This window comes from Dromaius novaehollandiae, chromosome 8 (assembly GCF_036370855.1).
Source record: "Dromaius novaehollandiae isolate bDroNov1 chromosome 8, bDroNov1.hap1, whole genome shotgun sequence".
Classification (NCBI taxonomy): Eukaryota; Metazoa; Chordata; class Aves; order Casuariiformes; family Dromaiidae; genus Dromaius; species Dromaius novaehollandiae.
Genome location: NC_088105.1, coordinates 25,938,082 through 25,961,635, shown reverse-complemented (window position 1 = coordinate 25,961,635; position 23,554 = coordinate 25,938,082). Strand labels below are relative to the sequence as shown.

At 39.1% G+C, this 23,554-nt stretch overlaps 2 protein-coding genes and 1 long non-coding RNA gene across 8 annotated transcripts; 2 read left to right on the top strand and 1 right to left on the bottom strand.

Moving 5' to 3' along the window:
• Positions 1-1,679: 1,679 nt before the first annotated feature.
• On the bottom strand, positions 1,680-10,885 carry LOC112993126 (uricase-like). The gene is made up of 9 exons (XM_026116484.2): positions 10,750-10,885; positions 10,553-10,592; positions 10,229-10,480; positions 9,195-9,311; positions 8,990-9,068; positions 5,520-5,706; positions 4,884-5,007; positions 4,386-4,469; positions 1,680-3,310 (listed from the first exon to the last, which is right to left on the bottom strand). Exons 2-9 carry the CDS (start codon positions 10,574-10,576, stop codon positions 3,230-3,232), a joined length of 948 nt encoding a protein of 315 aa, XP_025972269.1. The 5' UTR covers positions 10,577-10,592; positions 10,750-10,885; the 3' UTR covers positions 1,680-3,229.
• LOC135329045 (uncharacterized) lies at positions 3,304-8,998 on the top strand. The gene is made up of 4 exons (XR_010390232.1): positions 3,304-3,468; positions 4,698-5,013; positions 6,784-6,891; positions 8,885-8,998. It is a non-coding gene; the product is annotated as an uncharacterized LOC135329045 (long non-coding RNA).
• On the top strand, positions 10,428-23,001 carry DNASE2B (deoxyribonuclease 2 beta). Of its 6 annotated transcripts, none has more exons than XM_064515999.1 (7): positions 10,428-10,492; positions 12,511-12,663; positions 16,826-17,003; positions 18,405-18,486; positions 19,491-19,652; positions 21,144-21,341; positions 21,879-23,001. In XM_064515999.1, exons 2-7 carry the CDS (start codon positions 12,551-12,553, stop codon positions 22,232-22,234), a joined length of 1,089 nt encoding a protein of 362 aa, XP_064372069.1. In that variant the 5' UTR covers positions 10,428-10,492; positions 12,511-12,550; the 3' UTR covers positions 22,235-23,001. The 6 variants fall into 6 exon arrangements, with proteins under 6 accessions (XP_064372069.1, XP_025972268.1, XP_025972263.1 ...); XM_026116483.2 differs by lacking the exon at positions 10,428-10,492 and adding an exon at positions 11,061-11,198 and having other exon boundaries at positions 22,039-23,001; XM_026116478.2 differs by lacking the exon at positions 10,428-10,492 and adding an exon at positions 11,061-11,198.
• Positions 23,002-23,554: the final 553 nt, after the last annotated feature.

Genomic DNA, 23,554 nt, shown 5'->3' with positions numbered 1-23,554 from the left:
GTATATATGCACACTCCTGAGCATGCATGTGTCCTTTCTAGGTCATCTTTGAATGGTTAGGTTCAGTCTTGCAATCTCAAAACAGTTTATATTCTGATTACAGCCGAGGCATGAGTGACATTTTTGTGCTAGAAATAGTTAATAGGTTTCCTTTCTAGATACAGCTGTGCACTTTCCAGGAAGAAGATGGTTGGCTGTTATATGTGGTAAAATAGCAGGATTCTATCTTCAAAAGCATTTATGTTGAGATATGGAGCCACTAAGGGTTTGGTTTTTTTTTTTTTTTTTTTTTTTTTTTAGTTCACCTTAGATCAGGTCAGTTAAGCTTAGAATCAGGGTTCTGCACTCCTGATAAATGCAAGATTGAAAAAAGCCTTTAAATAAGAAGAAAACAAAGTAGCTGAAATAGCTATTAAAAGCTGAGAGGTTTAAATGTGTTTTAGGAAGTAGGTAGACTGAATATATGTAGAATAATGTGGCAGTGAAGACAGATCACTTGTACCGACTAGTACATTTTGTCTTTACGTGATGTTGCTTGTACATGGAACATGATCAGCAGCAGAGGAGGATTGTGACTGGATTGTCCTGGGCAGCTATCGGAACTGAGCGGAAACAGGATGGGAAAGAATCAGACACTAAAATGGTAGTAAGATGTTTGCGCACATGAAATGCCCTGTTTCTTTTTCTCTGCAGGAGGCTCCAGGCATCATAGAAAAAACTACTGGGATATAGGCCAAGATTAGCAAGGTCCATGTTATCAGCAAGAAAATATATTTTGAATGGCAATTTTACAAACAATCTGGTAACTGCTGTTCATGTTCCCTATGTGTGACTTCATCAGCAAAGCATTACAGCCACCTCTGAGTAAAACACAGTAGGCAACTTCAGCAGCCCCTGAGGGTAAGAATCAAAAAAATTATTCTTCCAATTAAAACAATGCAAAGTCTATTGTGGAGGCAGAATCTAATGAAGCCAATGTGAATTCGGTCAGGGCTGAGGTCCAAGTAAGTTATGTGGCTAAGTCCCGTTCTCAAGAATGATTTATGCCGTCATTATCTGAATCTGATTGCCTTTTGAGAGATGTGGGCTTGTTCCAACTGCCTTAATCCTCTTTTTGGAGGGAATCTGCTCATGTAAGTAGTGACTCAGGCCTTGCAGAGCTGGCTGGAGCTATGCTGAGATGTCTTTAAAGATCTGCCAAATGTCCGCATGGCTGTGGAGGTCTAGAGAAACCACATTGCATGAGTATACATTTGTGCTTGTAGCCACAGGAAAGTCTAAATAAACAACTGGCTACTTCTTTGTGTCCTCATTCTGCCATGAACATTAATCCATTACTACTTTGCAAGCCCACAAATGAAACACAGATAGTAATGATAAGAAACCTTCCATCCATGGCAATACATTTTTCATAAGGTAGGAAGTGGGCAGTGAAGAGCAGAATGATTGATCTACTTTGTTTAGAAAGAGGTAAATATTGAAATGTTTAATAATACTTTTTTTTTCTTACTCCTTTTTTAATAACTGGTAGTGATCCATCTTTTGAAACAAGATCGGTTACTTTTTTAGATAAAATTGTCTGAACTAAAATTTATTTCTATTAATTACAATGTTTGCATCCATATATAGAAAGTAAATGGTTTCATTTCTTATTTGGTAAATAGTCATATACTGGTCTGTTTGTTTTTTGATGTTGCTCTTTATTTGCCCTTAAAAGATCCATTAATAAAATACAAGCTCCTAGAAAAAACAGAAATAGTAAGACATAAACCTGCAAATACAATACAACACAATTCTAACAAGGTAAGAAAGAGTGTCCCCAGACAAAGCAGAAAGTGTTATAAATCAAGCTTTTTGAATCAACACGTGACCAAGGAACAGTGTATCTGGGACAGATCATTTGTCCTTTTGTTTTTAAGGAGATACTTCAGGCTCATGAATAATAGCATCTTGTCTTCATGTTTGTTATGTCCTGCTGACCAAGGCAAGAAGAGTTCCTATCTTGCAAAGTGCAGGATGTGTTACTCATTTTCAGTGCCTGTGAATTTAACGATCATTCCCAGAGGAGTTTTGTAGGCCTGCCTAAACTGAGGAGTCACAAAGGAAACTGAGTTGCTGTTTTCAGAAGTAACTTTGAGCGCTTCCCATTGGATTTACACTCTTGTGTCACAAAGTTCTCCGAAAATGACATGCTCAGAAACTGAAAGTAGCAGTCAGAAGCTGTCAGAAGTTAAGCGGGATTTCTGTTGCAAATGCAGAAGCTACAGTTTGTGAGACAAGAGAATTGCTTGTATATTATAATAATAATTCAATATCTCTGCTCAAAGCTATCACCTGGGGTAACTAAACTCACTGAAAATAAGATAGACATCAACCATCTATCTTCCTGCCCCTCCCAAAAGTAGTGGGATTACTTAGGTTGATTCGTGCCTGCGCAGAAGTCATGACAAGATTATTAGACTAAAGAAAACTACTTCATTAAACTACAGAGATAGCCCAAAACCTCAAACACCTCAGAGGTTAACGTGAGGGTAGTTGTATGGTAACTGGATAATCTGATGAACAGCACCAACAGACATGTAATCAGAACACTTGCAGGAAAATTAGTCAACAGCTGTAACTATTCACACTGCAAAGGAAATATAATAATTTTCTTTATAATTCACAAAGCAAGAAGTGTCTGACTGAATCTCCATTCAGTTATTGCATCAGGACCTCAGCTCTGTAGATCAGCATGGCATCAAGGTATCATGACAGGGTACGTTAATGAAATGTCTGATCTTATGCCTGTATATTAATTTTAGTGAAGGAAGATTAATAAACAGAATACTCAGAATTGATCATTTTGCATGTCAAAAGCATGTTATAGACATTATGAAATTCATTGACTGTTTCATTAATATGGGAATAACTGGTTTAAAAATTAATTGACTAGAATGTTTCCAGCTGGGATTTTCAAAAGAGCCTAAGGGAGTTCCATCTGCAAATCACACTGAGATTCAGGGAGAGACTTTGATATTTGAATTCCTAAGACTTCTTTGGAAATCCCAGCCTCAGGAGTTCATAGAGGCAAAAGGAGTCAGCAGCTAAAGAGGCCAATACTGAGTATACGTTGATAGGAAAACTGTACGGTAAGTTTATCAGGAATATGTAAGTGGAGCCAAGAGATTTAATTTGTTCCCTGGGCAGCTGCCACTCCAAACTGACTTTACTTCTCATCTTCTAGCACTTAGCCTTGTGCTTCCAAGAACTTCTTTCTGCCAAGTGTGCAAGTGCAGGAGCCATAGGGAGTTTCCACTGGAACCAGAACCTGAGAAGAACAAGCAGAAACATGGATGTCATTCCTGAGGCAAGGATGTGCTAGCGCCATCGGAGGAGCGTGGTACTACAGTAGCTGTCCAGCAAAAACTGCAGCTATTCACTTCCTCTGAAAATCATTCACCTTTTCTTCCCTTATGGACATTAATGGTAGGTTTTGCTTTTTTCTCAAGTGAAAGCACATCTGTAATGTCCACCCAAAAGAGAACAAGGAGCATTGCAGGAGAATCACAAGCATTAGGGAGGGAGACTAGAGAATAAACAGACTATAGACAGTTGATCAATCAAAATTGCAATTGCGAAACTGAATAACCCAGTTTCCCTCTCAGATATTCACATGAGGATAACATTTGGACAGATTTTCAGCTGGACCTGGCCATCAGCTCGAGCAGCTGTGGAGGAAGGAGTAAATCTTTATGTCCCCTACATCTCTAACCTTCAATCCAAGGCTCGTGCCTTGTCCACTGTTGGGCCAATCTGCTCTGGCTCCTAATGGCTACAGGAACAGTCCGTCCCTTCACTACTCTAGGAGAGTGCTGCTCTTCTGTCAACTAGAGATTTAGCCTATGGACCTAGTTAACCTAGTTGTTACACTGCTGCAGCCAGGAGAAGTGACAGACCCTCACTGGCCTCGGTGGTACTGCCAAAGAAGAGGTATGTTAGAAAGAACAGCCATAATGGGGTAGCATTTCAAATTGTCTGGCTATGTGATTGGACAATCTGACATGTTCTATTTGAATACAAGTGCACAGGTTGATGTTATCACTAAAAGTCAAATTCAGTAGAGAAAACAGGAACGATTTCTCAGATGGCTTCTGTAACTGTAGTTACAGACCCTTTTGCTCTCCAAAGCGTTCTGCCCTGCTCCTTGAGCTTTTATCAATTACACAAGAAAGCAATTAGCTTTCACCTGAAATCAATGTAAATTTCTGTTAGTGTTCTCTTTGGCTGGGGTGGAAAGATTGCTCCCTTTAACTCTGTTCTATGGAGAACTGCTGCTATGGTTTTAAAGCTGAGTATTTTTTTCTGAAGAGTCCTGGCAAGTTGTGTTTTGAGCATTTACTTACTTCTTTGTCATTGGTCAAGCCTAGATTCTTCATGTCTTGAACATTGTAAAAGACGTTGTTCAAGATGACTTCAATGACTTGTACCTGAAACCATGCAAATAGGTGGGACAATGAATTAGTGCACCTTCTTAGCCAATGCCCTGGCAATATTTGCACTCACTGGAAAGAAAAACAATTGAAATCCCCAAAGGAAAATCTGTAATGTTGATAAAATCCAATCTATTGAACTTTTGAAAGATTTTTTTGTATCACCCCTTTCACTTTTAGTCTGGCCCTGCCAAGCATTGACTTTTTCTCCTGTTTTTTTCACAGCTAGTGTTTGATACCTCTCAGGTCTGAACTTCTGGGTGCATTCATATTTTTTCAGACCATTGAGCTGTACGACCAAACAGTTTCCAATCTGAGAACTGCCAGCAAAACAGGTTCATTCTGGTCTTCTGAGTCTGATTAGTATTCAATATCATTTAAGTAAAATGTTGACAGGAGGAAAGAAGATACCTGTGACACTTTAGAAAGGATGAGCATCTGGATACAGTTGACAGTCCTCTGGTAAGAGGCCGAATACTCCCCACAGTCAGGTGGGCCAGCGAACGCCTCAAGGACACACTCCCGGACTTTGTTCCTAGAGGTAACATAGGCCATTACAAAATCTTTTATCAGCTGTCTGTGTCTATACCCATAATATTTTACTGTGTTGTTTTATTTTTTAAAATTTTCTGTGTCTTTTCATACTAATACATAGCATGTGAAATTTCATGAAAGAACAATTTCTTTGTCCTGTCACCTCCAAATTACTCCCCAACTCCATAATTTGCAAATAAGTGTTTTGTATAAAGTATTTAATAAATCAGGTATAAGTGCATTCTCCTAAAGTGTTGTGTATTGAACTATAAGCTGCCCATTTTAATACTGCCCATTGATGCACCATCAGAGAGAGAAGCTGATTTACCCCCAGAGGTTTACTTTGGGCAGAGGGTTGCCTTACACCCACAAGCATCAGGTGGTTAGAACTTCCTCTGAGATCCATGAAGAGTGGCTGGTGCTCAGCAGATCTAGCTGTTATGCCTGCTGTGTTGTTTAAAGCGTCTTTGGGGTCATAAATTAGATGATAAATATATTCAGTTTGACATATACCATATGCAATCAAAGTCAAAATCTCTGCATTCGCCATATGACCATTTGCAGAAGAGCTCTGCACATAAAATCCTGTCGTTCCTTTCAGGAAGTGTGGTGTGTTCATTCTTATAGAAGCCTTCGAATCCGGACTGTGTTGTCTTCAAAAGTTTCAGATCTTTAATTCCAGCAAAAACAACCAGAGGACCTGTGATCCAAAAATACAAGACAGTATGAGCTCCTTGTCAGTCAGAGTGAAGGGAACTCTCTGGATGTGTGTGTTAACAATAGCAGCTCCAGAACCATTAAGGATCTCTGAGATACACTTGTGCTTCTGGTGCAAGCCTCATTACTTTTTTAAATTATTTTCTGGACTGATGTTAGTGGGAAGGTGAGAAACAAGGTAGAAACCTTTGAAACTAGACCTCAATCTAGAAAGCAGAGAATCCCATCAAATGACCTGTAATGTCAGTCAATGAGAGTGGAGAACATCCTGTATCTCACCTCCTTGGGACTGGGCCGTACAGCAGGGTTGGCTGTCACATCAATTCAGGGACTCCTATTTACACTAAAGGGAAATGAAATAGGCTACTAGTGCCGTGCTGTAGAGGAGTGGTGATGTGAACTTTTCTACAGTGATGTGGAAAAATTGTACAGAGACTTAGAGCTTGAGTCAGAAATTCACTTTATGTATCCATCCTGTTGTGAGTTTTGCATTCGTAAGAGCCAGAAGGTGAGCAGCCAATGCAAATGCTTGCAGTCCAGCTCCCTCACAGGTCCTGGCGCTGGTATTCACAGATGCCACCCACAGGTTTGAACTGACAGTGTTTCTGCTCTTAGCCATGATTTATAAAATGTGCTGTTGCAGATCACTGCTGCAGGGGTGGGTTATTGTTTTCTAAAGACCAACCAGTTGTGTCCTGAACTTTTTCTTCTAACAGACCTGTTAGAACCAGGATGGCTGCTAAAAAATTTCTGATCCTTTTATCACCTAATATAATGGCAAAATAATAAACCTATAATTACTGTTAAGTCTCACACCAAACTGGTAACTGAAAATTTCACTAACCAGAGCTGATAAAAAAACAGATTCAGAAAAGAAAACTTCTATGCCACACATGTCTGTGCGGAGCCTGAGTTAGTGGCTGAAGCCCATGCTGCTGTTTCTGTGCTGCTCTTGGTGCTCACTCTAGCTAGTTCAAAACTGATCCTCAAATATATCTGACACATGGTGATCATGCCTTTGACTTGACAAACTTTGTTATAATAAATTCTGTCTTTACAGGAATGTATACTGGAAATAATTTTACCGTCATGAATATTTTTAAATGATGCAATTGTTTAGAAATTTTTAAATCCTCTGTCACTGGAAATGATCAAAACTACATTTTGCGTAAGTATTTCTCTTCTTGTTTACATTCATTGTTGTTTTTGAATTGGGTCCAAAGAGGTGTATCTCTTTGAACCTAATTCAAAAAACAACAATGCTGTGCTCCCCCCTGTTATTTACTAGAGCTTTACAAAATCTAAAGAAGAGGCTGTCTTTGGACAGGATATTCCGGGTTTTATTCAGATCTTGATGAATTCCTTGCTCAGGTATAAGACAGGAATATGCAGGTATTAATGTAGTGCAGATACTATCAGTGATACTTGAGGTATATTTATCTCATCTTCAAATGCATAGCCTTGATTTAAGGAGTTCCTTGCAGCTAATGACTTACATAAATGCTGGCTGGCTGGCTCGCTGGCTATGTAGTTGTCTACCTGAAACTCACACTAAAGTGTCTAGCACCTAGACAGTCAGCCTTGTGCTTTCATTATGTTTTGTGGTTGTGCTGTCCTTTTGGTCTTCGAATTTTGACTCTGATAAATTACTTACGATGTTTACAGTTCAGAGAAAACTCTGAGCCTTTTATCACCTGATATAATGGCAAACTATTAATTACTGTTAAGTCTCACCAAGTTCCTTTTAATGACAGAATAAAGTGTTAAAACATAGGATTAATTGAGAAATAAATTTCAATGTCTGGTTGATAGATACATAGCAGGATGCTAAAGAGAGAGAAGGTTCTAAGAAAAAAAGAAGGGGGTTGAAAACCTTCTCTTTGATTATTGTTCACCCTAGCAGGGAATCCTCAAGAAACAACAAAAGGGCTACATGAAGGGAAGATTAAAAAGGAAAGGCAATTTCTTCAGTAAGCTTTGTTAAAGGCCTTCTGTTTGCAGAGAACTGAAGTTGCAAAATTTGGTGGTGAATTTTCAGGATGATTGATTTAAATCCTATCTATACCTTAAGAGCAGCAGCTTTTCAAGAAAATGTACAGTCTTGTTTTTCTTCTTCTTTCCTTTTTTTTTTTTTCTTCCATTCAGCTTTCTTTTTTAACATTTTCTAGAAACCAAAGTCAATACTATGGAGGCTGCCAAAAATATGGCAGTAGTTAATATTAGAAGGAACATTAAAAAAGAGTAGGCCAGGAGGAACTGGAAACTTGTACCGGATCTCTTTTTTCTTTCACTAGGAATACAGGGACAATGCTCAAATGAATCTTTCAGAACTGTGTCCTATCTGCAAGTGAAATTGGTCCCACCACAGGCTTAATGTTAGGAAAATAGGGAGAGAGGATAGGATGGGAAATATTTCTAAGTTACATATCTGATTTATCTTAGGTCAGTAATAAATACTGAAGTAACGCCTAAAACACAAAACCCATTGTATGAAACAGTGTAGTGATCTCAGCTCAGTTCCCAGTAGTCTGATACACCAATACAGTGAGACTGAGCTGACACTCTTGTTAAGAGTCATATCAATGAGAGAGAATTTTTACATTCACATTGGAATGGCAGGTCATCTAACTGCCTAATTTACAGACGGACATTTTAGTTTTAAAGCCTATGTCTTTCCAGGATCATGAAACTCTTAGTGAAGTCAAATGGAACTTTGTTTATGCATGGCATGCAAAAATAGTAAGCACACTCTGAAATGCTTATATGTGAAAAATGGTTTGCATGTAGGCTTTAGTGCTCATGATGTTCAAGTTAGCCTGATTTGCAGCAATGAAATTGCATCTTTCTTAGAAATAAAACCAAGGCATGCTGACAGGTAACTGCAAACTAGGCAACTGGCCTATGGCAGTAAGGATTTGTGGTATATTCTCTGTAGGGTAATGTCGATAGTGAAAATACAGGCTATAGTATAATGCAAAAATGTAAGCAAACTGTTTACAGCAGGCTATTAAATCCTGTGACAGTATATAACAATTATGTTGTATGTATAATTGTAACTAGTATGTGTTTAGGATACACATGTAAGGCTAGATTTCTTCTTCAGCCATGTCTAAGGGATCAAGGACTACAAAATTCAACCATAAATGTATTCTTTGTTTTAGACCTCTGGAGAAGCCCTTTAACACCTTTACCTATCTCTAAAGCCATCTTCATCTGTCATCAGTGGAAATATTTATAGAGAAGTAGGGAAAGTTAAAAATTCTCACCATTTCGACACTGCTCAGCTTCACAAAAGCGAATCCCATCAGGAACACATATAAATGAATGGATATGAGGAACGCCATTCTACAAATGTAGAGCAGATATGTAAGTAAAAGTGTGATGAATTGTATCCAAACTTGAAAAGAGGAACTAAAAAAGCAACAAATGGCTCAAGCATAAACAAAATCAGTGTATTAGTATTTTAGATACCTCGTGTAGACGTTGCCATGGTACTTCTTGAACATAGGTTTTGACATATGCCACTTGGGAAAATGTTGTCATGAAGTGTTTGCAGATATCAACAGCAAATTGTTCTATAGTTTGGATCTAAGACAACAAACAATTCAGTTAGAACTCAGCAATTACCTCATGCAGGAGTAGATTGTTCTAATTGTTCTAAATGTTTGGGAAGGATCAGTTTGGTTAAAATACAGATATTTTTCAATTACAGTTTTGCACACTGTGTGCCTAGTCATTTGATCAGCTTGCAGCATAAGCTGCAAATAGCAGCTACAGAATCACATCAAAAATCTCCCATTCCATGGTGTAGTGAGCTGAAATCTTTGGACTGAGAGAAATTGCTACACAAGCCTGATCCTTTGAGGATATAATGTTAAAAAAATCATAGTGATACTCTGGTTAAGCTGTGCAGGCTAAAGATGGGATTTCGTTACTGAGACTGAGAATTTGATCCACAGGTTGTCATTATGATATATGGAACTGAGGGAGTTAACATTGTGCATAATTAACAGAACTAAGAGGAGTCTTATAATGCAGTATTATGTGCTATTACATTAAAAAAAAAAAAAAATTGATCTTATACTAGAAAGCTACCCCAAAATACTTCTAGCTATGTGAGAAAAAAGGCTTTGAAAACTAAGGAGGTGTCCATGTTTCTGTGATCAAATACAGAGCTGGATACACAACATTTTCAAAACTGAGCTTACTCAGATTTGAAAGGTTTGTCTGTTCAAATGCAAAATAAATTATGAGAGGGCAAGTTACCCAACGTTGAAATTGTCAGAATAGGAAAGAGTGCTTCAGTTACCCTCTGTACTCAGGATAATCACTGGGGGGAGAAAAACCTCTTCCAAATCTTTGAAGGTGACTTAATGCCAATCTAACGCACAGATGCAGAGCAGAGAACATTCTTTTGATGCATTTTGGGGAAAAAAAGTATAACAAATGCTTCCAAATAAAGTCATAAGTAACAGTAAGGCTAGTTAAAAAAAAATTAAAAATACCCCATTTTTTTTGGCCAACACAAAGACAATATTCTTTATGGTGTCTGTGGGTATCACAGCAGAGTTGTCTGCCTCCAGGTACTCCCGGGCAGAGGTCAGCCGGAGATGTGTGCACACTTCTACTTCTTTAATGAAGTGCTTCTTCCCTTCTCTTTTAACACGAAGGAACTTAATGGTGTTCTTGCCATACTCACAGTTGAGGACTTCTACATCCTTAATCTGCAATGAAAGCACATGATGGTGATGGATGAACTGAATGGAAGTGTGAGTTATCCTGAATCAATCAAACATAAACGATGTTTATCATTTTATTTCTGTAGTTACCTGTGATAATGGAAATATTTCCATTATAAATCGCGAAGTCCTGATAGGAAGAAAAAATGCTTTAAGAAGATATTATTACTTGAGTAGCAGCTGTGATAGAATTTAAAACTTTGAGGGGGGACAGATGATTCAACATGAGTAAGAGTGAAGAATTCTCTCTGATTTGTCGTCTTTGGGTTAATCCTGACTAAATATACCTTATTAAGTCTTCCCTCTACCATTTCCTTTTGAAGCCAGAGGGCCCCAGCGCCGTCAGTCGCTGCAGTTACCTCCTTGCAGAGGGCAGGCAGTATTTATCCCGGCCCGCTGCGGTCGTTTCATCAGTGCGTGGCGCGGCTGGGCCCGGTGCAATTTCTGATTTTCCTTGGCAACGAGAGCAGACTTTCACCACTTCCTACTCCTCTGGCACCTAGCTGCGACAACGGCTGTAGAGCTTCGCATGTGCCAGGCGCCGAGCGCTCTCCGCGCCCGCTCCGAGGCTGGCCAAGTGCGTTTGCGCCTCCGGAGACGGAGCGCCGGGACGGCGAGTGGTGCTGGGCGAGCCCTGGCACGGCCGCCGGAGCTGCAGCCTCCGCGGGCCCCGGCGCTGCCTCTTCGCGCGCACGGGGCGGGCGCTGGCTTGCTGCTCAGAGGCCCAGGGGAAGCCGTGAGTATCAGAGCGATACTTCAGAAAGGGGCGGGCAGGTTGTTTTGTAAGTGGGCAGAGCTTTCCAACAGAAAATGAAAATAGCTGTTGTGTTCTTGGCAGTTTTTGTGTTTTATTACCCCATTTATGCGTGTTGTGATTCCCAAGGGAGAGAAGAAATTAAAAAAAGACCAAGCTGGACTCGTTGAAAATGTTTTGTCACAGTTTTTTTACAGTGCTGATCTCTCACAAAAGGAATCGAAAGTGAGCCTGAGCAGCAAAATTCAGGTCAGGATTTGCACCTCCAAAATTCTGGCTTTCTGGGATCACTGGTTTGGTTTGCAATAAGCCCTATTTCGTTTTATCCTGCTTCAGTCAAACACAGCCCGATTTATGCATTTGTTATAGCAGTGGGAAAGGAGACAAAAGTACTGTGAAAGTTGTGAGGATTTCTATTATGCTAAAACACCCAGAGCTTATCTCACTAAACTTTCTGTGAGGTTGAAATATCCCATACTTGATATCAACATCTTTTATTTTAAGCATAATGGAGAAGGAGAAAGAATTTTTCAACACTAAAAAATAAACTGAAGCTTTTTGTTTGTATGCTGCTGAAACCATCAGATGTAAAATTGCTCAATTCAGACATGTTTATTCCTAAGAGAAATGCTGCTGCATTTAAAAGAGAATTTTTAGAAATAATTAACTAATTGTAAGTAAATCACTGTGGTCAGAGAGTTTTCTCTTACTGTCTGTAGGCTCAGTCTCTGCAGACAAATTAAGGATCCCCTCACTGAGGAAGTCAGGATCTGGGAGAGTTCAACACTTCACAAGAAACCCTGTTCTCTTGCAGGAACGGCACCAATGCTGTGCTCAGTACAAAGGCTGGATGGAAAAGTAGTGAGATCAAAACAAACTGATTTTGTTTCACTTTTCTGAAAACTGAAGTTTCTTGGATAGTTGTAAAAAAATTCATACTTCATTCATATAGCAGTAAAAAGAAAAACAAGGATTTCAGTATCTACAGCTTCTTTGAAAGCAGAATACATTAAATATTTTAAATATTCAAAATAATAACTTCTAAAATGTAAAAGTACATTTCTCTGAAATATCATTTGTCAAATGTCATTTTGGCATTTCGTTGCCAAAAAGTCATGCAAAGTTTGCAGCCATTCTGCAGAGCACCTCAGCCCCTTTGCCGAGTGATGTCATGCTGACAAGAGTATGTTTTCTCAGATTCGCTCTGCAGTTTCAGGCAGCTGACTGTGGTATGTTTACTACGTCGTGGCAAAAGCTGACAGTTAATGAAACACAAATCAACTTCTCCTTTTAGAATCTGCCCTGTGCGCTCTCTGTGCAGTTGACACACCAAAATGACTGCAGGAGCTGTATGGTGTCACTTTGTTTTGCTATTACTTCTTTGCACCACAGCCCTGTGGACAGCTGAAATTTCCTGCAGAAATGAAGGTGGAGAGACAGTTGACTGGTAAGTAAATAAAAGAAATGTTGGAAGAGTAAAAAAAATGCTTAAGATTAAACTGCGTGAAGTTGGTGGACCACTGAGAAGTAATGCATAATAATCGCTGTTTTAATCCTGCCTGCCTGTGAGTAGTAGTTGAATTTTGCTTTTGGAAAATCTAAGATAAGTTATTGAAAGCTGATTTCATTACACTACAACTAACCACACTACTGCATCATGACTAACTGCAGAATAATCACTGGTTTACAAAGCGTTGATTTCTCATGATCAACTGAGTGTGACCTGTGCTCTAATGCCTAAGCTCCAGATCTCCTATTATAGTTCTCTCAGCACCCGGGTTATGGCAAGGGCAACAGCATGTGGCTTGTCTCGCTGAAGAAACTGATCTGAGTGGGGAAAATTGTCACTGTCTTGGCCATAACCTTGTTGCTCATACCCAAACAGCAGCTTGGGGTGATTTGTCCCTTTCCTGCAGTTGTTGCAGTGGCCAAGAGGTGATAGAAAAATGAAGCTGAACCATCTTCTGGATGGATCAGGGTGAGGCACAAGGAATGCAGACGGATGTGGCAGTGTGGGAAAACACTCTTTGTGGTTTGTGACTAAGAAGCAGATATCATTCTCCAGCCTCTGGAGCTGCCAGCACTTTAGAACTGCCAGCAGTCGCACAGGCAGCAGTGAGCATCAATTTGCGCATTAAAGAACTAATTAGATTAATGCACTTTGAAGACGAAAGATGCAAAGTATAAGTACTATACAAAATATCCACCCCAGGTTTAAAAAGTGAAATGAGTGCTCTTAGAAAAAACAATTGCAGCCTCCCAAAGATAAGCATTGACTAATTTAAAAAGTAAAGAGTTTCTCTCACAGAACAATGATTCATTTGCATACAAGAGATAAAGAAGTAGGCACTGTTCCTGTAATACTTAAACATGTCCCTTTTTTCATGCATAGAGCTAATTCCAGGGGAGACAGAGGACTAGTCACACTGTAGGTAGCATGGTGGGTCAAGCATGGGCCTGCTTTGCTCTGTACTGGCTTAAACGTAATGAGGGTCTGGTCCATCCCTATGACTTGTCACCCGTGCCCATGCACTTTGGGATAATGAAATTTTCAGGATCAGATTCTTGGGTATGCAGCCAGCCAAGAACTTAAAGGAAAGATTAAGTTCCTTTCCCTGCAAACTGCAATTATTACTGTTTATTGCAGAATGAATCTGCATGTGCTTTAGGATCAAGCCAAAAGAAAATACTTCACCATCCATTTCTTCAATAAACATGATTTTTATATCCAAATTCTCTGAGAAATTCTTTGAAAGCTGTAGCTAGGAGTAATTGACCTTTGCCTCTGTGTGAACACCACTGACGTCAGGCCAGTTGCAGGTGGGAAATAGGCTTATTCTGCACGGGGCTGTGGGTGGAACAGTGTTCCCATCTGACAAGTTTGAGGGGGAAGGGAGGAATTGTCTTTTAAATGTGCCATGAGCAAATGAAAGAGAAACTTATCTATTTCTAAGCCAATTATTATGAAATAGTCAACTTTTGCTGGATTCTGGATTCAGTTGCTGTGAAGCTGATAGGAGAAGCAGAAGTGAAACTGCTGAGAAAAGCTTCCTCTTACCCAGATGTTGATGCCCTTTCAAACAAATATAGCATTGCAGTTATTATATTCAGTTAGCAGGAGGTTTACATGCGTCCTTACTGTTCAGTGGTTTCATCCTGCAATATTCCATAATTGCTCATTATTAGTACTCATGCGCCCTTGCATTTGACACTGAACTGAAGGAATCACTTGCCTTATGTGATCTGATAACAGCTGTGTTCCCAAAATTTGCTTGAAAATTCTACCTAATGAAGTGTAGGGACTATCAAAATCCTCCAGGTGTTTTCATGTCATTTAGGAGCTCATCTCACAATCTTTACTGCACCTCATATAGGTATTGTCAGCACAAATGATCATAAGATCAGCTCTGTCTAAGGGGGACAGAGTGTCTTTATTCATCCAAAAGTCATTATATTCAGTGGGAATCTTCTCACACAAGTAAAAGCTAAAAATCTGCTTTCTGAGAAGTGCTGAGTCCATCATTAAAACCAGGGATACATTTTAATTCCACTTAGGGCAATGGAAGTTGTGTCCTTAGTGCACAGCATTTTGCAGTCTGGGAGCAAAATTAGATAACTACCTGATAATTTTGCAATAGAGCCACTGTCTGCATTTCATCTTCACTTCATAAGTTACTGGTTTTTAGTGAGAAAAGTAAAGAGGTGATTAGTTCTGGTAACTTAGTGTTCAGTCACAAGCAATACATGTGACAAGTCTCACCAGGCGTAAGCAGATTTCTTGCCATTTATGCCTTTGCTTTTCCTTGGTTATCAGGATAGTAACTGCTAGTCTGTTCCCGCAAATACTTAAGCTCTTGAGAAACTTCCTGTGCACAAATAGCAGTGAAGATATTTACGCAACTTAAATTGCTTATGCACGCAACTGGCTTTCTGTAAAGGGCCAAAACATGTATCACCTGGGAATTGGCAAGCAATTTATTCACAGCTCAACTACTAACATTTCCAAAGCCTATGTACAAACATTGTCATGCTTGCCTGATGCAAGGCTGTAAACACCAGAACATAAACCCTCCCATATGTTCCAAAGCAGCTTGGAAGGGCTTCATATACTAATTCTTGGATTAACTCTTACTATTATAACTACTACTATTCATCTCCTTTCCAAATCTTAATTTCAAATAAAGGGATTTTCATGACTCCTCATGCATCTAATGCTCTCATCAAGCTTATTATACAAATCACTTCCTTGTTCTTCCTTGTTATCTGTCATCATCAACAATTTCTCCTGAGATATTTAAAGAACATCACTCGGTGGCAATGCAGGTGGATTATCAAGAGCACTGAAATTTGATCAGTCTGTACATGTACGCTTCCCGTGTATTAAATGTTTCTCTATCAAATGCTTTCCCATCACTTTTTATCTGCTTTTCTGTTTCTCTAGGATGTATTTTATACCAACTTTAGACTGTATATTAACTGGGCAAGGCTTACTCCTTCTGATATACTTAAAGCATCAAGCACAGTCAGGATGCATTTTTGTTAGGTTACTCTAGGATTGAAAATAATGCCACTCAGTTCTTATTTTGACATACGTAACAAATTGCTTAAATGAACACTCAAAGAAAGTGGCTCAGTTAATTATGGTGCGATTAATCCCATGGACTTGTGTACTGGCAAAACTTGTTTACTTCATCACATACATTAGTGTGAACTGAGCCATTAACTGACAATACTGAGTGCTCTAAAATTTCAAAAAAAATATATTTATTTCTGGCTAATGGCTTGTAAATATGAAGCTTACAATAGTTCGGAAGAGAGTGGGTTTGTTATGAAGCGTGTAATAACATTATCACATAGTTTCATGTTTATTTACACACATACGTGTATGTATATATATGTATACACATATATAAATTTATTGGTAAAAGGTGTCCTTGTTGACCATGAGAATTTCAGACAGAGTTTGGGACCTGAGGTTCAGGCTCAATCTTTCATTCTCTTCCAGAATTAGGAGTAATAGTGGTTTGGTGGCTAAATGTGATTCCAGAGGATGACCCTGCAACCTCCGTCCCTGGGCAGGTCTGTGGGTGTAACTCTCTGAAGCTTAGCTGGTGATTAGGGTACTGAAGTACAAAGCAGAAGAGATTGAACCTTGTTCTTTCAGTGGTGCTGGTCCTCAAGGTTTGAAAAACATAATCATACAGCATAAAGGTGTGTGGAAAAAGGCACTTATCCACATTTTGACCCCAGCAAGGGCTTCAGTAGTGTGGCAAACCAGGACTAGATCAAAACAAGCTCTTTTGGGCTACCAACAGCAGCCTGGCTGCAGCAACAGGAGTTTGGTGCAGGATCAGCCTCCCTTGCCTGCTAAGAAGCAGAACAAATTTGGCTGCAGCAAGTACCATGGCACTAAACTGCTACTGGTTCCTGAGCTGGGTCATCTGCTCAGAGCTGAGATGTGGATGCCACATGCTGCTGACACTGGTACCCCTCCAACATAGACGTCCTTAGAGTCATCCTTGTCTTTAAATTCTCAGGTGGGAAGGACGTACTGATTCATGCATTGAAACAGGACAGCTTGTAAAAAGTATTGCTCTTTGCCGTTCCAGGTTTCTTCTTTACAAATTACCAAAACATACAGAAAGCGAGAATGCTGGGTTGGGACTGGAATACATGTACATGGACTCCCTGACTCATGCGTGGCAACTCAGTAAATATCTAGTCAATATGACACAGAGTGCTCTGGGGCAAACACTGAAACAACTTTATGAAACTTATGAATCCAAGGCAAGTGACATTTAATTATCATTTTGTTAGTATATTTATTTGATGCTACATGCAAATGAGATGAAATTGGCCAAAATAAGCATGTGGAAGCATGGCCAGACCTGACTGACTAGATCTAAAATTTGCTAATGTTGACAACTAGTCAGTTTCTTTTTTTTGTTTTATAATTTATTTATAATTTTAGTTAATAATAATATTGTTTATTATTTTTGTATTATTTGTTTTAGTTTTGGCTAGAATTAGAAATTATCCTAGAACTTCTGATTTCTAGTCAAGCCTTTCACACACTTAAGGTGTTGCCAATTAAAAGAATGAACATTAATACATAGTCCCTGTGGCTCCTTTTCTGCCGTTAATGCTGAGCAACATCTGTAGCTGTGAACTGACTAGGCACTCAGACCAGGGCCAGTAGTCACCATTACAGAAATTCACCCTAAATCCTCCCATGTGCATGTGTTTCCAGCATCACCTCACATCAACTTTGTGTTTCACTGTTCCCCCTGAAATCACTGTGACTTTTCAGCAATAACACACTGCTTGTTAGGCCTGTTTTCCTCCCCTCCCTGGACTGTCTAGCACCTAATTTATATTCGTGCAAAGTGATTATAAAATACCACAAGATCTACCTGTATTTTTTTTTTACTATCTACATAATATTCTTAGGAGTCTGGGTGTGTCTTTGCACTTTTGCCATAGGTTAGTGGTAGGTTGTCATTAAATTTGCATGTAGGAAAGGTTCTCAGACATCAGTCAAATGCTGGCAATCCAGTCAACTTTCCTGTCCCATGGCACACTGTAACTGTAATAAGGAGTTTACAAACTTGTATTGTTGAGCCTACGCTGGTGCCAATCTTCCTACGTTGTTAGCATTTGCAAACTCTACATCTGGAGAGGAAATATGTCCCAACTCTTTTGAAATGCTCTAATCAGGGAGAATAAGGTGTGACTGTAAGCAAATATTTTGCAAAATAGTATTAATTGCTCATCCTTCATAAAAATAGTTCTCATGTCTACATTTCCTGCACAAACATTTTCAGAGGACCTGGTAGCTAAATCAGAAACAGGCACTAAAAAAGGAGAAATTTATTTGCAAGTAATTGCCCAATAAAACCTTTGTAAGTTGTCTTAGTAAGCATATTTGACCTTGCTAGGGAAGGGCTCTTGAAACGCTCAAGAGAACTTCCACTTTATATTAACTCAGACCCTTGTGCTGAGTTCTCTTCAGGTTTCTTTTTCTGTAACTTCCATAGAGACTGTGCCAGATGAAGTGGGAGAAGAGTTAGGTTTGTGATATTCATATGCTGAAGTTCTGAATTCTTTCTTCTGCTCCCGATGAAAGATGTTCTTTTAGATTCCTTTCTTATTGAATGTTATGTCTCTTAATTACGTGTTTTCTTGCAGAACAACAGCATTGCCTATGCAATATATAATGATGAGATCCCTCATTCAAAGTCCTACAACTGGAAAAAAGGACATACCAAAGGTATGATGCAAAGGACAGGGAGAGTCCTGAGTTACAGTTTTCTCCTTTTTGAAGCTGTGGATAACAACTATTTGTCTGTTTGTAGGTCTGTCTATCTAAAATTCCCGCCCTAAGCAAAACTGGAGAATGATTTGCATGATACATGTTTTGATATAGTTACACATGCTGTAGCTTCTGTTTTGGTTTTGCTGTGCCTGTATTGTGTTGAAGAACTGTAAGGGTTTATGGACCTTTTGTCTTGTATCAGCTGAAACGTATACATCTTTTAGCAAGTACTGACCACATTGTCCTGAGCCTAATGGCAACAGCAATACCAAGTGTGAAGGGAAAAGGCATCCTAAATGACAGAATTAAGCATTAACCTCCAAACTCTCTCTGTCTCTCTCTGGCAAGAAACTGCTGCTAAGATCATGTGCCCTTGAGGAAGCAGACTGGGTTTGCCCAGCCTGACTCTGGAATCAACATATTTTGCAGGCCTGTATTTTCAGGCTGCAGAAATGGGGACAGCTTAGGGGCTGTGCTCCTTGCTGGAGCACTTAGCTGCAGTAGCAGGCATATTCTGTCGCTCTGCTGCTTTCCCCTGGAGAAGAATTTGCTCTGGGGAAAAAAGACACAGTGCTGACAGAGCCCATTTCCTCTTATGCAGTGAATCTAGGAGGGGGGAGGAAAAAGATCAGCAGAGAGACAGTCACAGCCGTTAAATCATCAGATTTTTCAAAGACAGCATTTGAGTACAGAAAGAAAAAAACAGTTTTGGAAAGGAATTTTTTGAAAAGAACAGAGGTGACAGTTTGAGTTAGGTTATGCAGGACAGAATTAATGCAATTTGAATAAAATATTACTGTTTAATATAATCCATTAATACGGTCTAGAACCAATTTACTGTAGAAATTAATGCTTTGAAGTGCGGCATCTGCAGTACTAAAACCAAAGTGAAACACTGCTGTATTGTCTCATAGCCCTTTTCCCCCCTTAATTCATCTACAGTAGCTTTCCTTTGACAGGATTTCTGCTCTTGGACAAATCACAAGGCTTCTGGGGAATTCACAGTGTGCCTCTGTTCCCTCCTTTTCTTGAGGACGGTTATGCGTATCCACCTACTGGGAAGCCATATGGACAGGTAGCCATCTGTATAACCTTCAAGTATGACCAGTTTACAGAAATAGGTATGAAAATCTTTTTCCTAAGAAAGCCTTTGAATCACTGCAACTTCTCTGATCCCTTTTCTTGAGGCTGTGCCTCAAAAATGGCTTGTTCTTGTCCTTAAGTTTCATTGTCAGATTAGTAAACCAAATGGGGCCTGGAAACAGCAGTCTTGGCTTTCAGTTATGTTTATGCAATGATTTCCTGTGTGAATGTGGGAAACTCACTCTCCCACTCTATGTCTCCATCTCCCCATGAGGACTATTGGGATAATAATAGTCGCAAGTGCATTTTGAGGGTAGAGTCAGTCCACGCATACAGAGAGCTTTGGAAATATAAAGTAGGATGATTAATCATTTTTAGCAGTAATAGCTCATTCAGCTGCAGTAGTCTACAGCTCTAAAAATGTAACGTAATCACTGCTTGAGCTGGAGTAGTCACCCTGATACATCAGAACTGAAATATAGAATAAATATTCCTCAGAATTTTCCCAGCTACTTTTTGCCTCATAAAATACCTATACTAGAAAATAAAAAAGTAAACCTATAGCCCTAAGATTCAACTATCTGATGCAGGAAAGGGACCATCAAAAGGTATTGTAACAAGTCATACTCATATATTTGTTAAAAATTTTCATGCTGTATTTGCTCAGTTACAAGACCATAATTATACTAATGAACTATGTAAGACTGTGAAAATGGCCAGGTTGGGCCATACCACAAAGCTATCTAAACAAGTGTCTTGTTTATGGAAGTGCATCCTAGCAGATGCTTAGGGAAAGAGGACAAGAAAATGAGAAGCATACAGTAATACTTCCTTCTCTGTCCTCCCAGCTTCCGGTAATCTGTGGTTTAGGGATTTCCTGAACTGGAAAGACTGGAAAGTTCCTGATGGACTGGTCTTCCATGAATTCATCTAATCACTTTTGAAACCCATTTGTTCTTTTACTCTTTACAGCATCCCATGGCAATGAGTTCCACAGTTAAACCAGCACTGTATAGAAAAGTACTCTTCCCCTCTGAATTCATTCTAGACTCTGAAAGTCAAGCTTTGTTCTTCCTAAAACCAAACGAGACCCTTTGTTAGCTCTGTGGTTTGGATTTGGCTTGACACGTGTAACTGACTGGTTATGGACAGGCTTGAATTTATACGTGCTACCTGAGTGACATGTGACTGTTTAGAAGCTTGAAGATAAGCATGGATGTAAGTGACAGTGGACTGAGACCATGGATTAACAGTTCTGCTAATAATAATAAGGTATAAGTGGAAAAAAATCCAGCATATTCTCCCAGCTAGTCTATATGATGCAGGGCCAATCAGAATACAAAGCAATTATACATATTTTTGGTTGCTAAAATAATCTAATTTGACACTGAACGCCTCCAGGAGACAGGATGTGAAGGTTAAAAAAGATTCAGGTTTCCTTTCCAAGACAGAACTACACTTAACCTTCGCGATTGCTTTGCTTAACTCATTTTAATTTTACATGTATTCATTTATTTGGTTTTGCTCAGACCAACAGTTGCTGAGTTATAATCCAAGCATCTACAACTGTTCCATCCCTAACATCTTCCAAGCTGACCTCCCAAATCTGCAAAAGCTCTGTGCAGGGTCTAAGCTGCCCTCAGCCCCACAGCGTCACCTCTCCAAACTCCAGTCAGCTCGTGGGGAAACCTTTCTTCACTTTGCTAAGTCACACTTGTTTGTGGATGGTAAGAGAAACTGTTGTTGTTTATCAAAAAGCAATTAATAAGCAATTAATATATTATTTGGCAATTAATATTTTCTATTCACAAAAAGAGAAAGTTTAGCTTCAGAAAAAAATGTAACAGGGTAGGGAATGGTATTTCATCATAATATTCTCTCAGCTCACAAAGTGAAAATCTGTCTGGTCCTTCAGATGTCCTAAGGTGTTTGCTAATGGGGTTTTTAGACAATTTCTTTCCTGTTACTCAAAAATGACAGCATGGGATCATGTGCTTTTGTTATGAAAAAGCCCTGAAAATTTTTTTTTCTTTCATTTTTTTCCCTACTGATTATTCGTAACAGGCTTTCCAGGAAGGAAGGATAAGTAGAAATGCACTTCTGAAATAAAAGTCAAAATAAGGGGAGAAATCCCTTTTTCAAACATTTCTGGCCTCCTTGGTGCATTGAGATGAAGCAAGCCCAGTTTATGTAATGCTTTTCAACCCACTCTGAAATGAAGTAAAAGAAGAGACTAATTTCTCACATCTTCTGTTATTCCATAGATATCTATGTGGCATGGGTAGCTCAAGAATTGAAAACAGATTTGTTGGCTGAATCCTGGCAGCATTCCGGTCACAGACTCCCCTCAAATTGCTCTCTCCAGTACCACGTCTACAACATACACTTAATAGGGACACCACTGAATTTAACTTTTTATTCCAGTAATGATCATTCCAAATGGTGTGTTTCAAGGATCTATGAAGATCAGTGGACCTGCATCGGAGACCTTAACCGCGCTGCTGAGCAAGCTTGGAGAAGTGGTGGGTTCATTTGTACGCAGAACCAATACATTTACAAAGCTTTCAGACACTTGGTAATCCACTATGAAAGTTGTAATGATTCTCCCACATGGATATGAATGAACCATTCCTCCCAAATAGCATAGCCCTTCATTACATAAAGGGTGCAGGAGATGTCTGCTTTAAACTAAGTTTTCACTCTGAAAAATGGCCCAGTGAGTTGCCAGATGGATTAGGCCTTTACCTTCTTAGCTACAAAAACAGTTGCATTGCAGGTAAAATATTGTTTCTCCCTCATTGCCAGATCAGCATGCTCTGCCTGAGCTCTGAGTCTCTGCTCTTTCCTTGTCTTCTCTCACCATCAGTAACTAAGATTGTGGTGCACAGACTGGGTCCTCAGTGACACTGTGACAAAGCACATTGCTTTAAATGATTGTGCACAGATGTCCTCAAGTGGAACTTGGTAAATGATGTTGGACATGGGATGTGAGGAAGAACAAAAATCTATCTTGTTAGTTAGGTTGTTTGAGGTTTACAGTTAACAGGAGAAAAATACCCCCCAAATGCCTTCAAAATTGCTACATGGCCCAGGTGCTACTGAGATCAGTCACTGCTTTTCTACTGAGTTTGGGGGGAAACTGGACTGAATCTCTTAAAGAACAGACGTAACTGAATATCAACAGGAAGACAAGCAGGTCTGTGGACAGAAAGGCTTAATTTTCACATGATTAATTTTTAGGGAAGAAATGAGCTTTAAACAATGTGTAACCAATAGCTTGGTGTATTTCTAGTGCTTTTATTCATGTATTGTAACCATATCAACAAATAAATATGTCCAAAATATGAGTGACCAAAATAAATTAAGAGGGAAATGGTCTGGTTTACAGTCTCTCTCTTCTATCTATAGTTATTTACGGTTGGTTAAAATGTCTTATAGCTGCCAAAGGAAAAAATTGGAGAAAATTAGAAAAAAATTAAAAAGAAAAAAGAAGAAAATATTTGAAGGAAGATGTTATTTCACGTACAATTTCACAGTACAACAAATGCAGCTGTTAATTTTCAGTACTTCCAATCTCAGGCTTAGGATTTGAGGTTTGGATGGACTGCCTATAAAGATAAAGCTGCAAAATGCTGATATACTTTTGAATTCAGATTTCAAAAGTGTATCTGTGCTTAAATATGTCCCTAAATATATTTATTTTTTTTCTCCTGTGTTGCTACTATAAATTCCTGTCTGAAGGGTCTGCTGCTCTTGCTAGTATTTCTGTTTTGCTATGTTTGTATTCCATACAACTGATTTTCTACCAGAATGTCTTAAAAGAGAAGTTAGATATAAAGAAATGTCCCCCAACCACAAGAAATTGTCAAAGATTTCCTTCTCTTTTCCTCCTCAAAAATCAACCAAGCAACAAAGCGTATGAAGTATCAAACAAAGCAGT

Bases quoted from the DNA above. Each gene is read 5' to 3' on its own strand.
- DNASE2B (XM_064515999.1), top strand. From the start codon at position 12,551: ATGACTGCAGGAGCTGTATGGTGTCACTTTGTTTTGCTATTACTTCTT. The intron at 17,004-18,404 runs GCAAGTGACATT...GTTTTCTTGCAG, and splicing joins ATGAAACTTATGAATCCAAG to AACAACAGCATTGCCTATGC. The intron at 21,342-21,878 runs GTAAGAGAAACT...GTTATTCCATAG, and splicing joins GTCACACTTGTTTGTGGATG to ATATCTATGTGGCATGGGTA.
- LOC112993126 (XM_026116484.2), bottom strand. From the start codon at position 10,576: ATGGAAATATTTCCATTATCACAG. The intron at 9,069-9,194 runs GTATCTAAAATA...CTACATTTGTAG, and splicing joins CATGGCAACGTCTACACGAG to AATGGCGTTCCTCATATCCA. The intron at 5,008-5,519 runs GTATATGTCAAA...TGTTACCTCTAG, and splicing joins TTTGACTTTGATTGCATATG to GAACAAAGTCCGGGAGTGTG.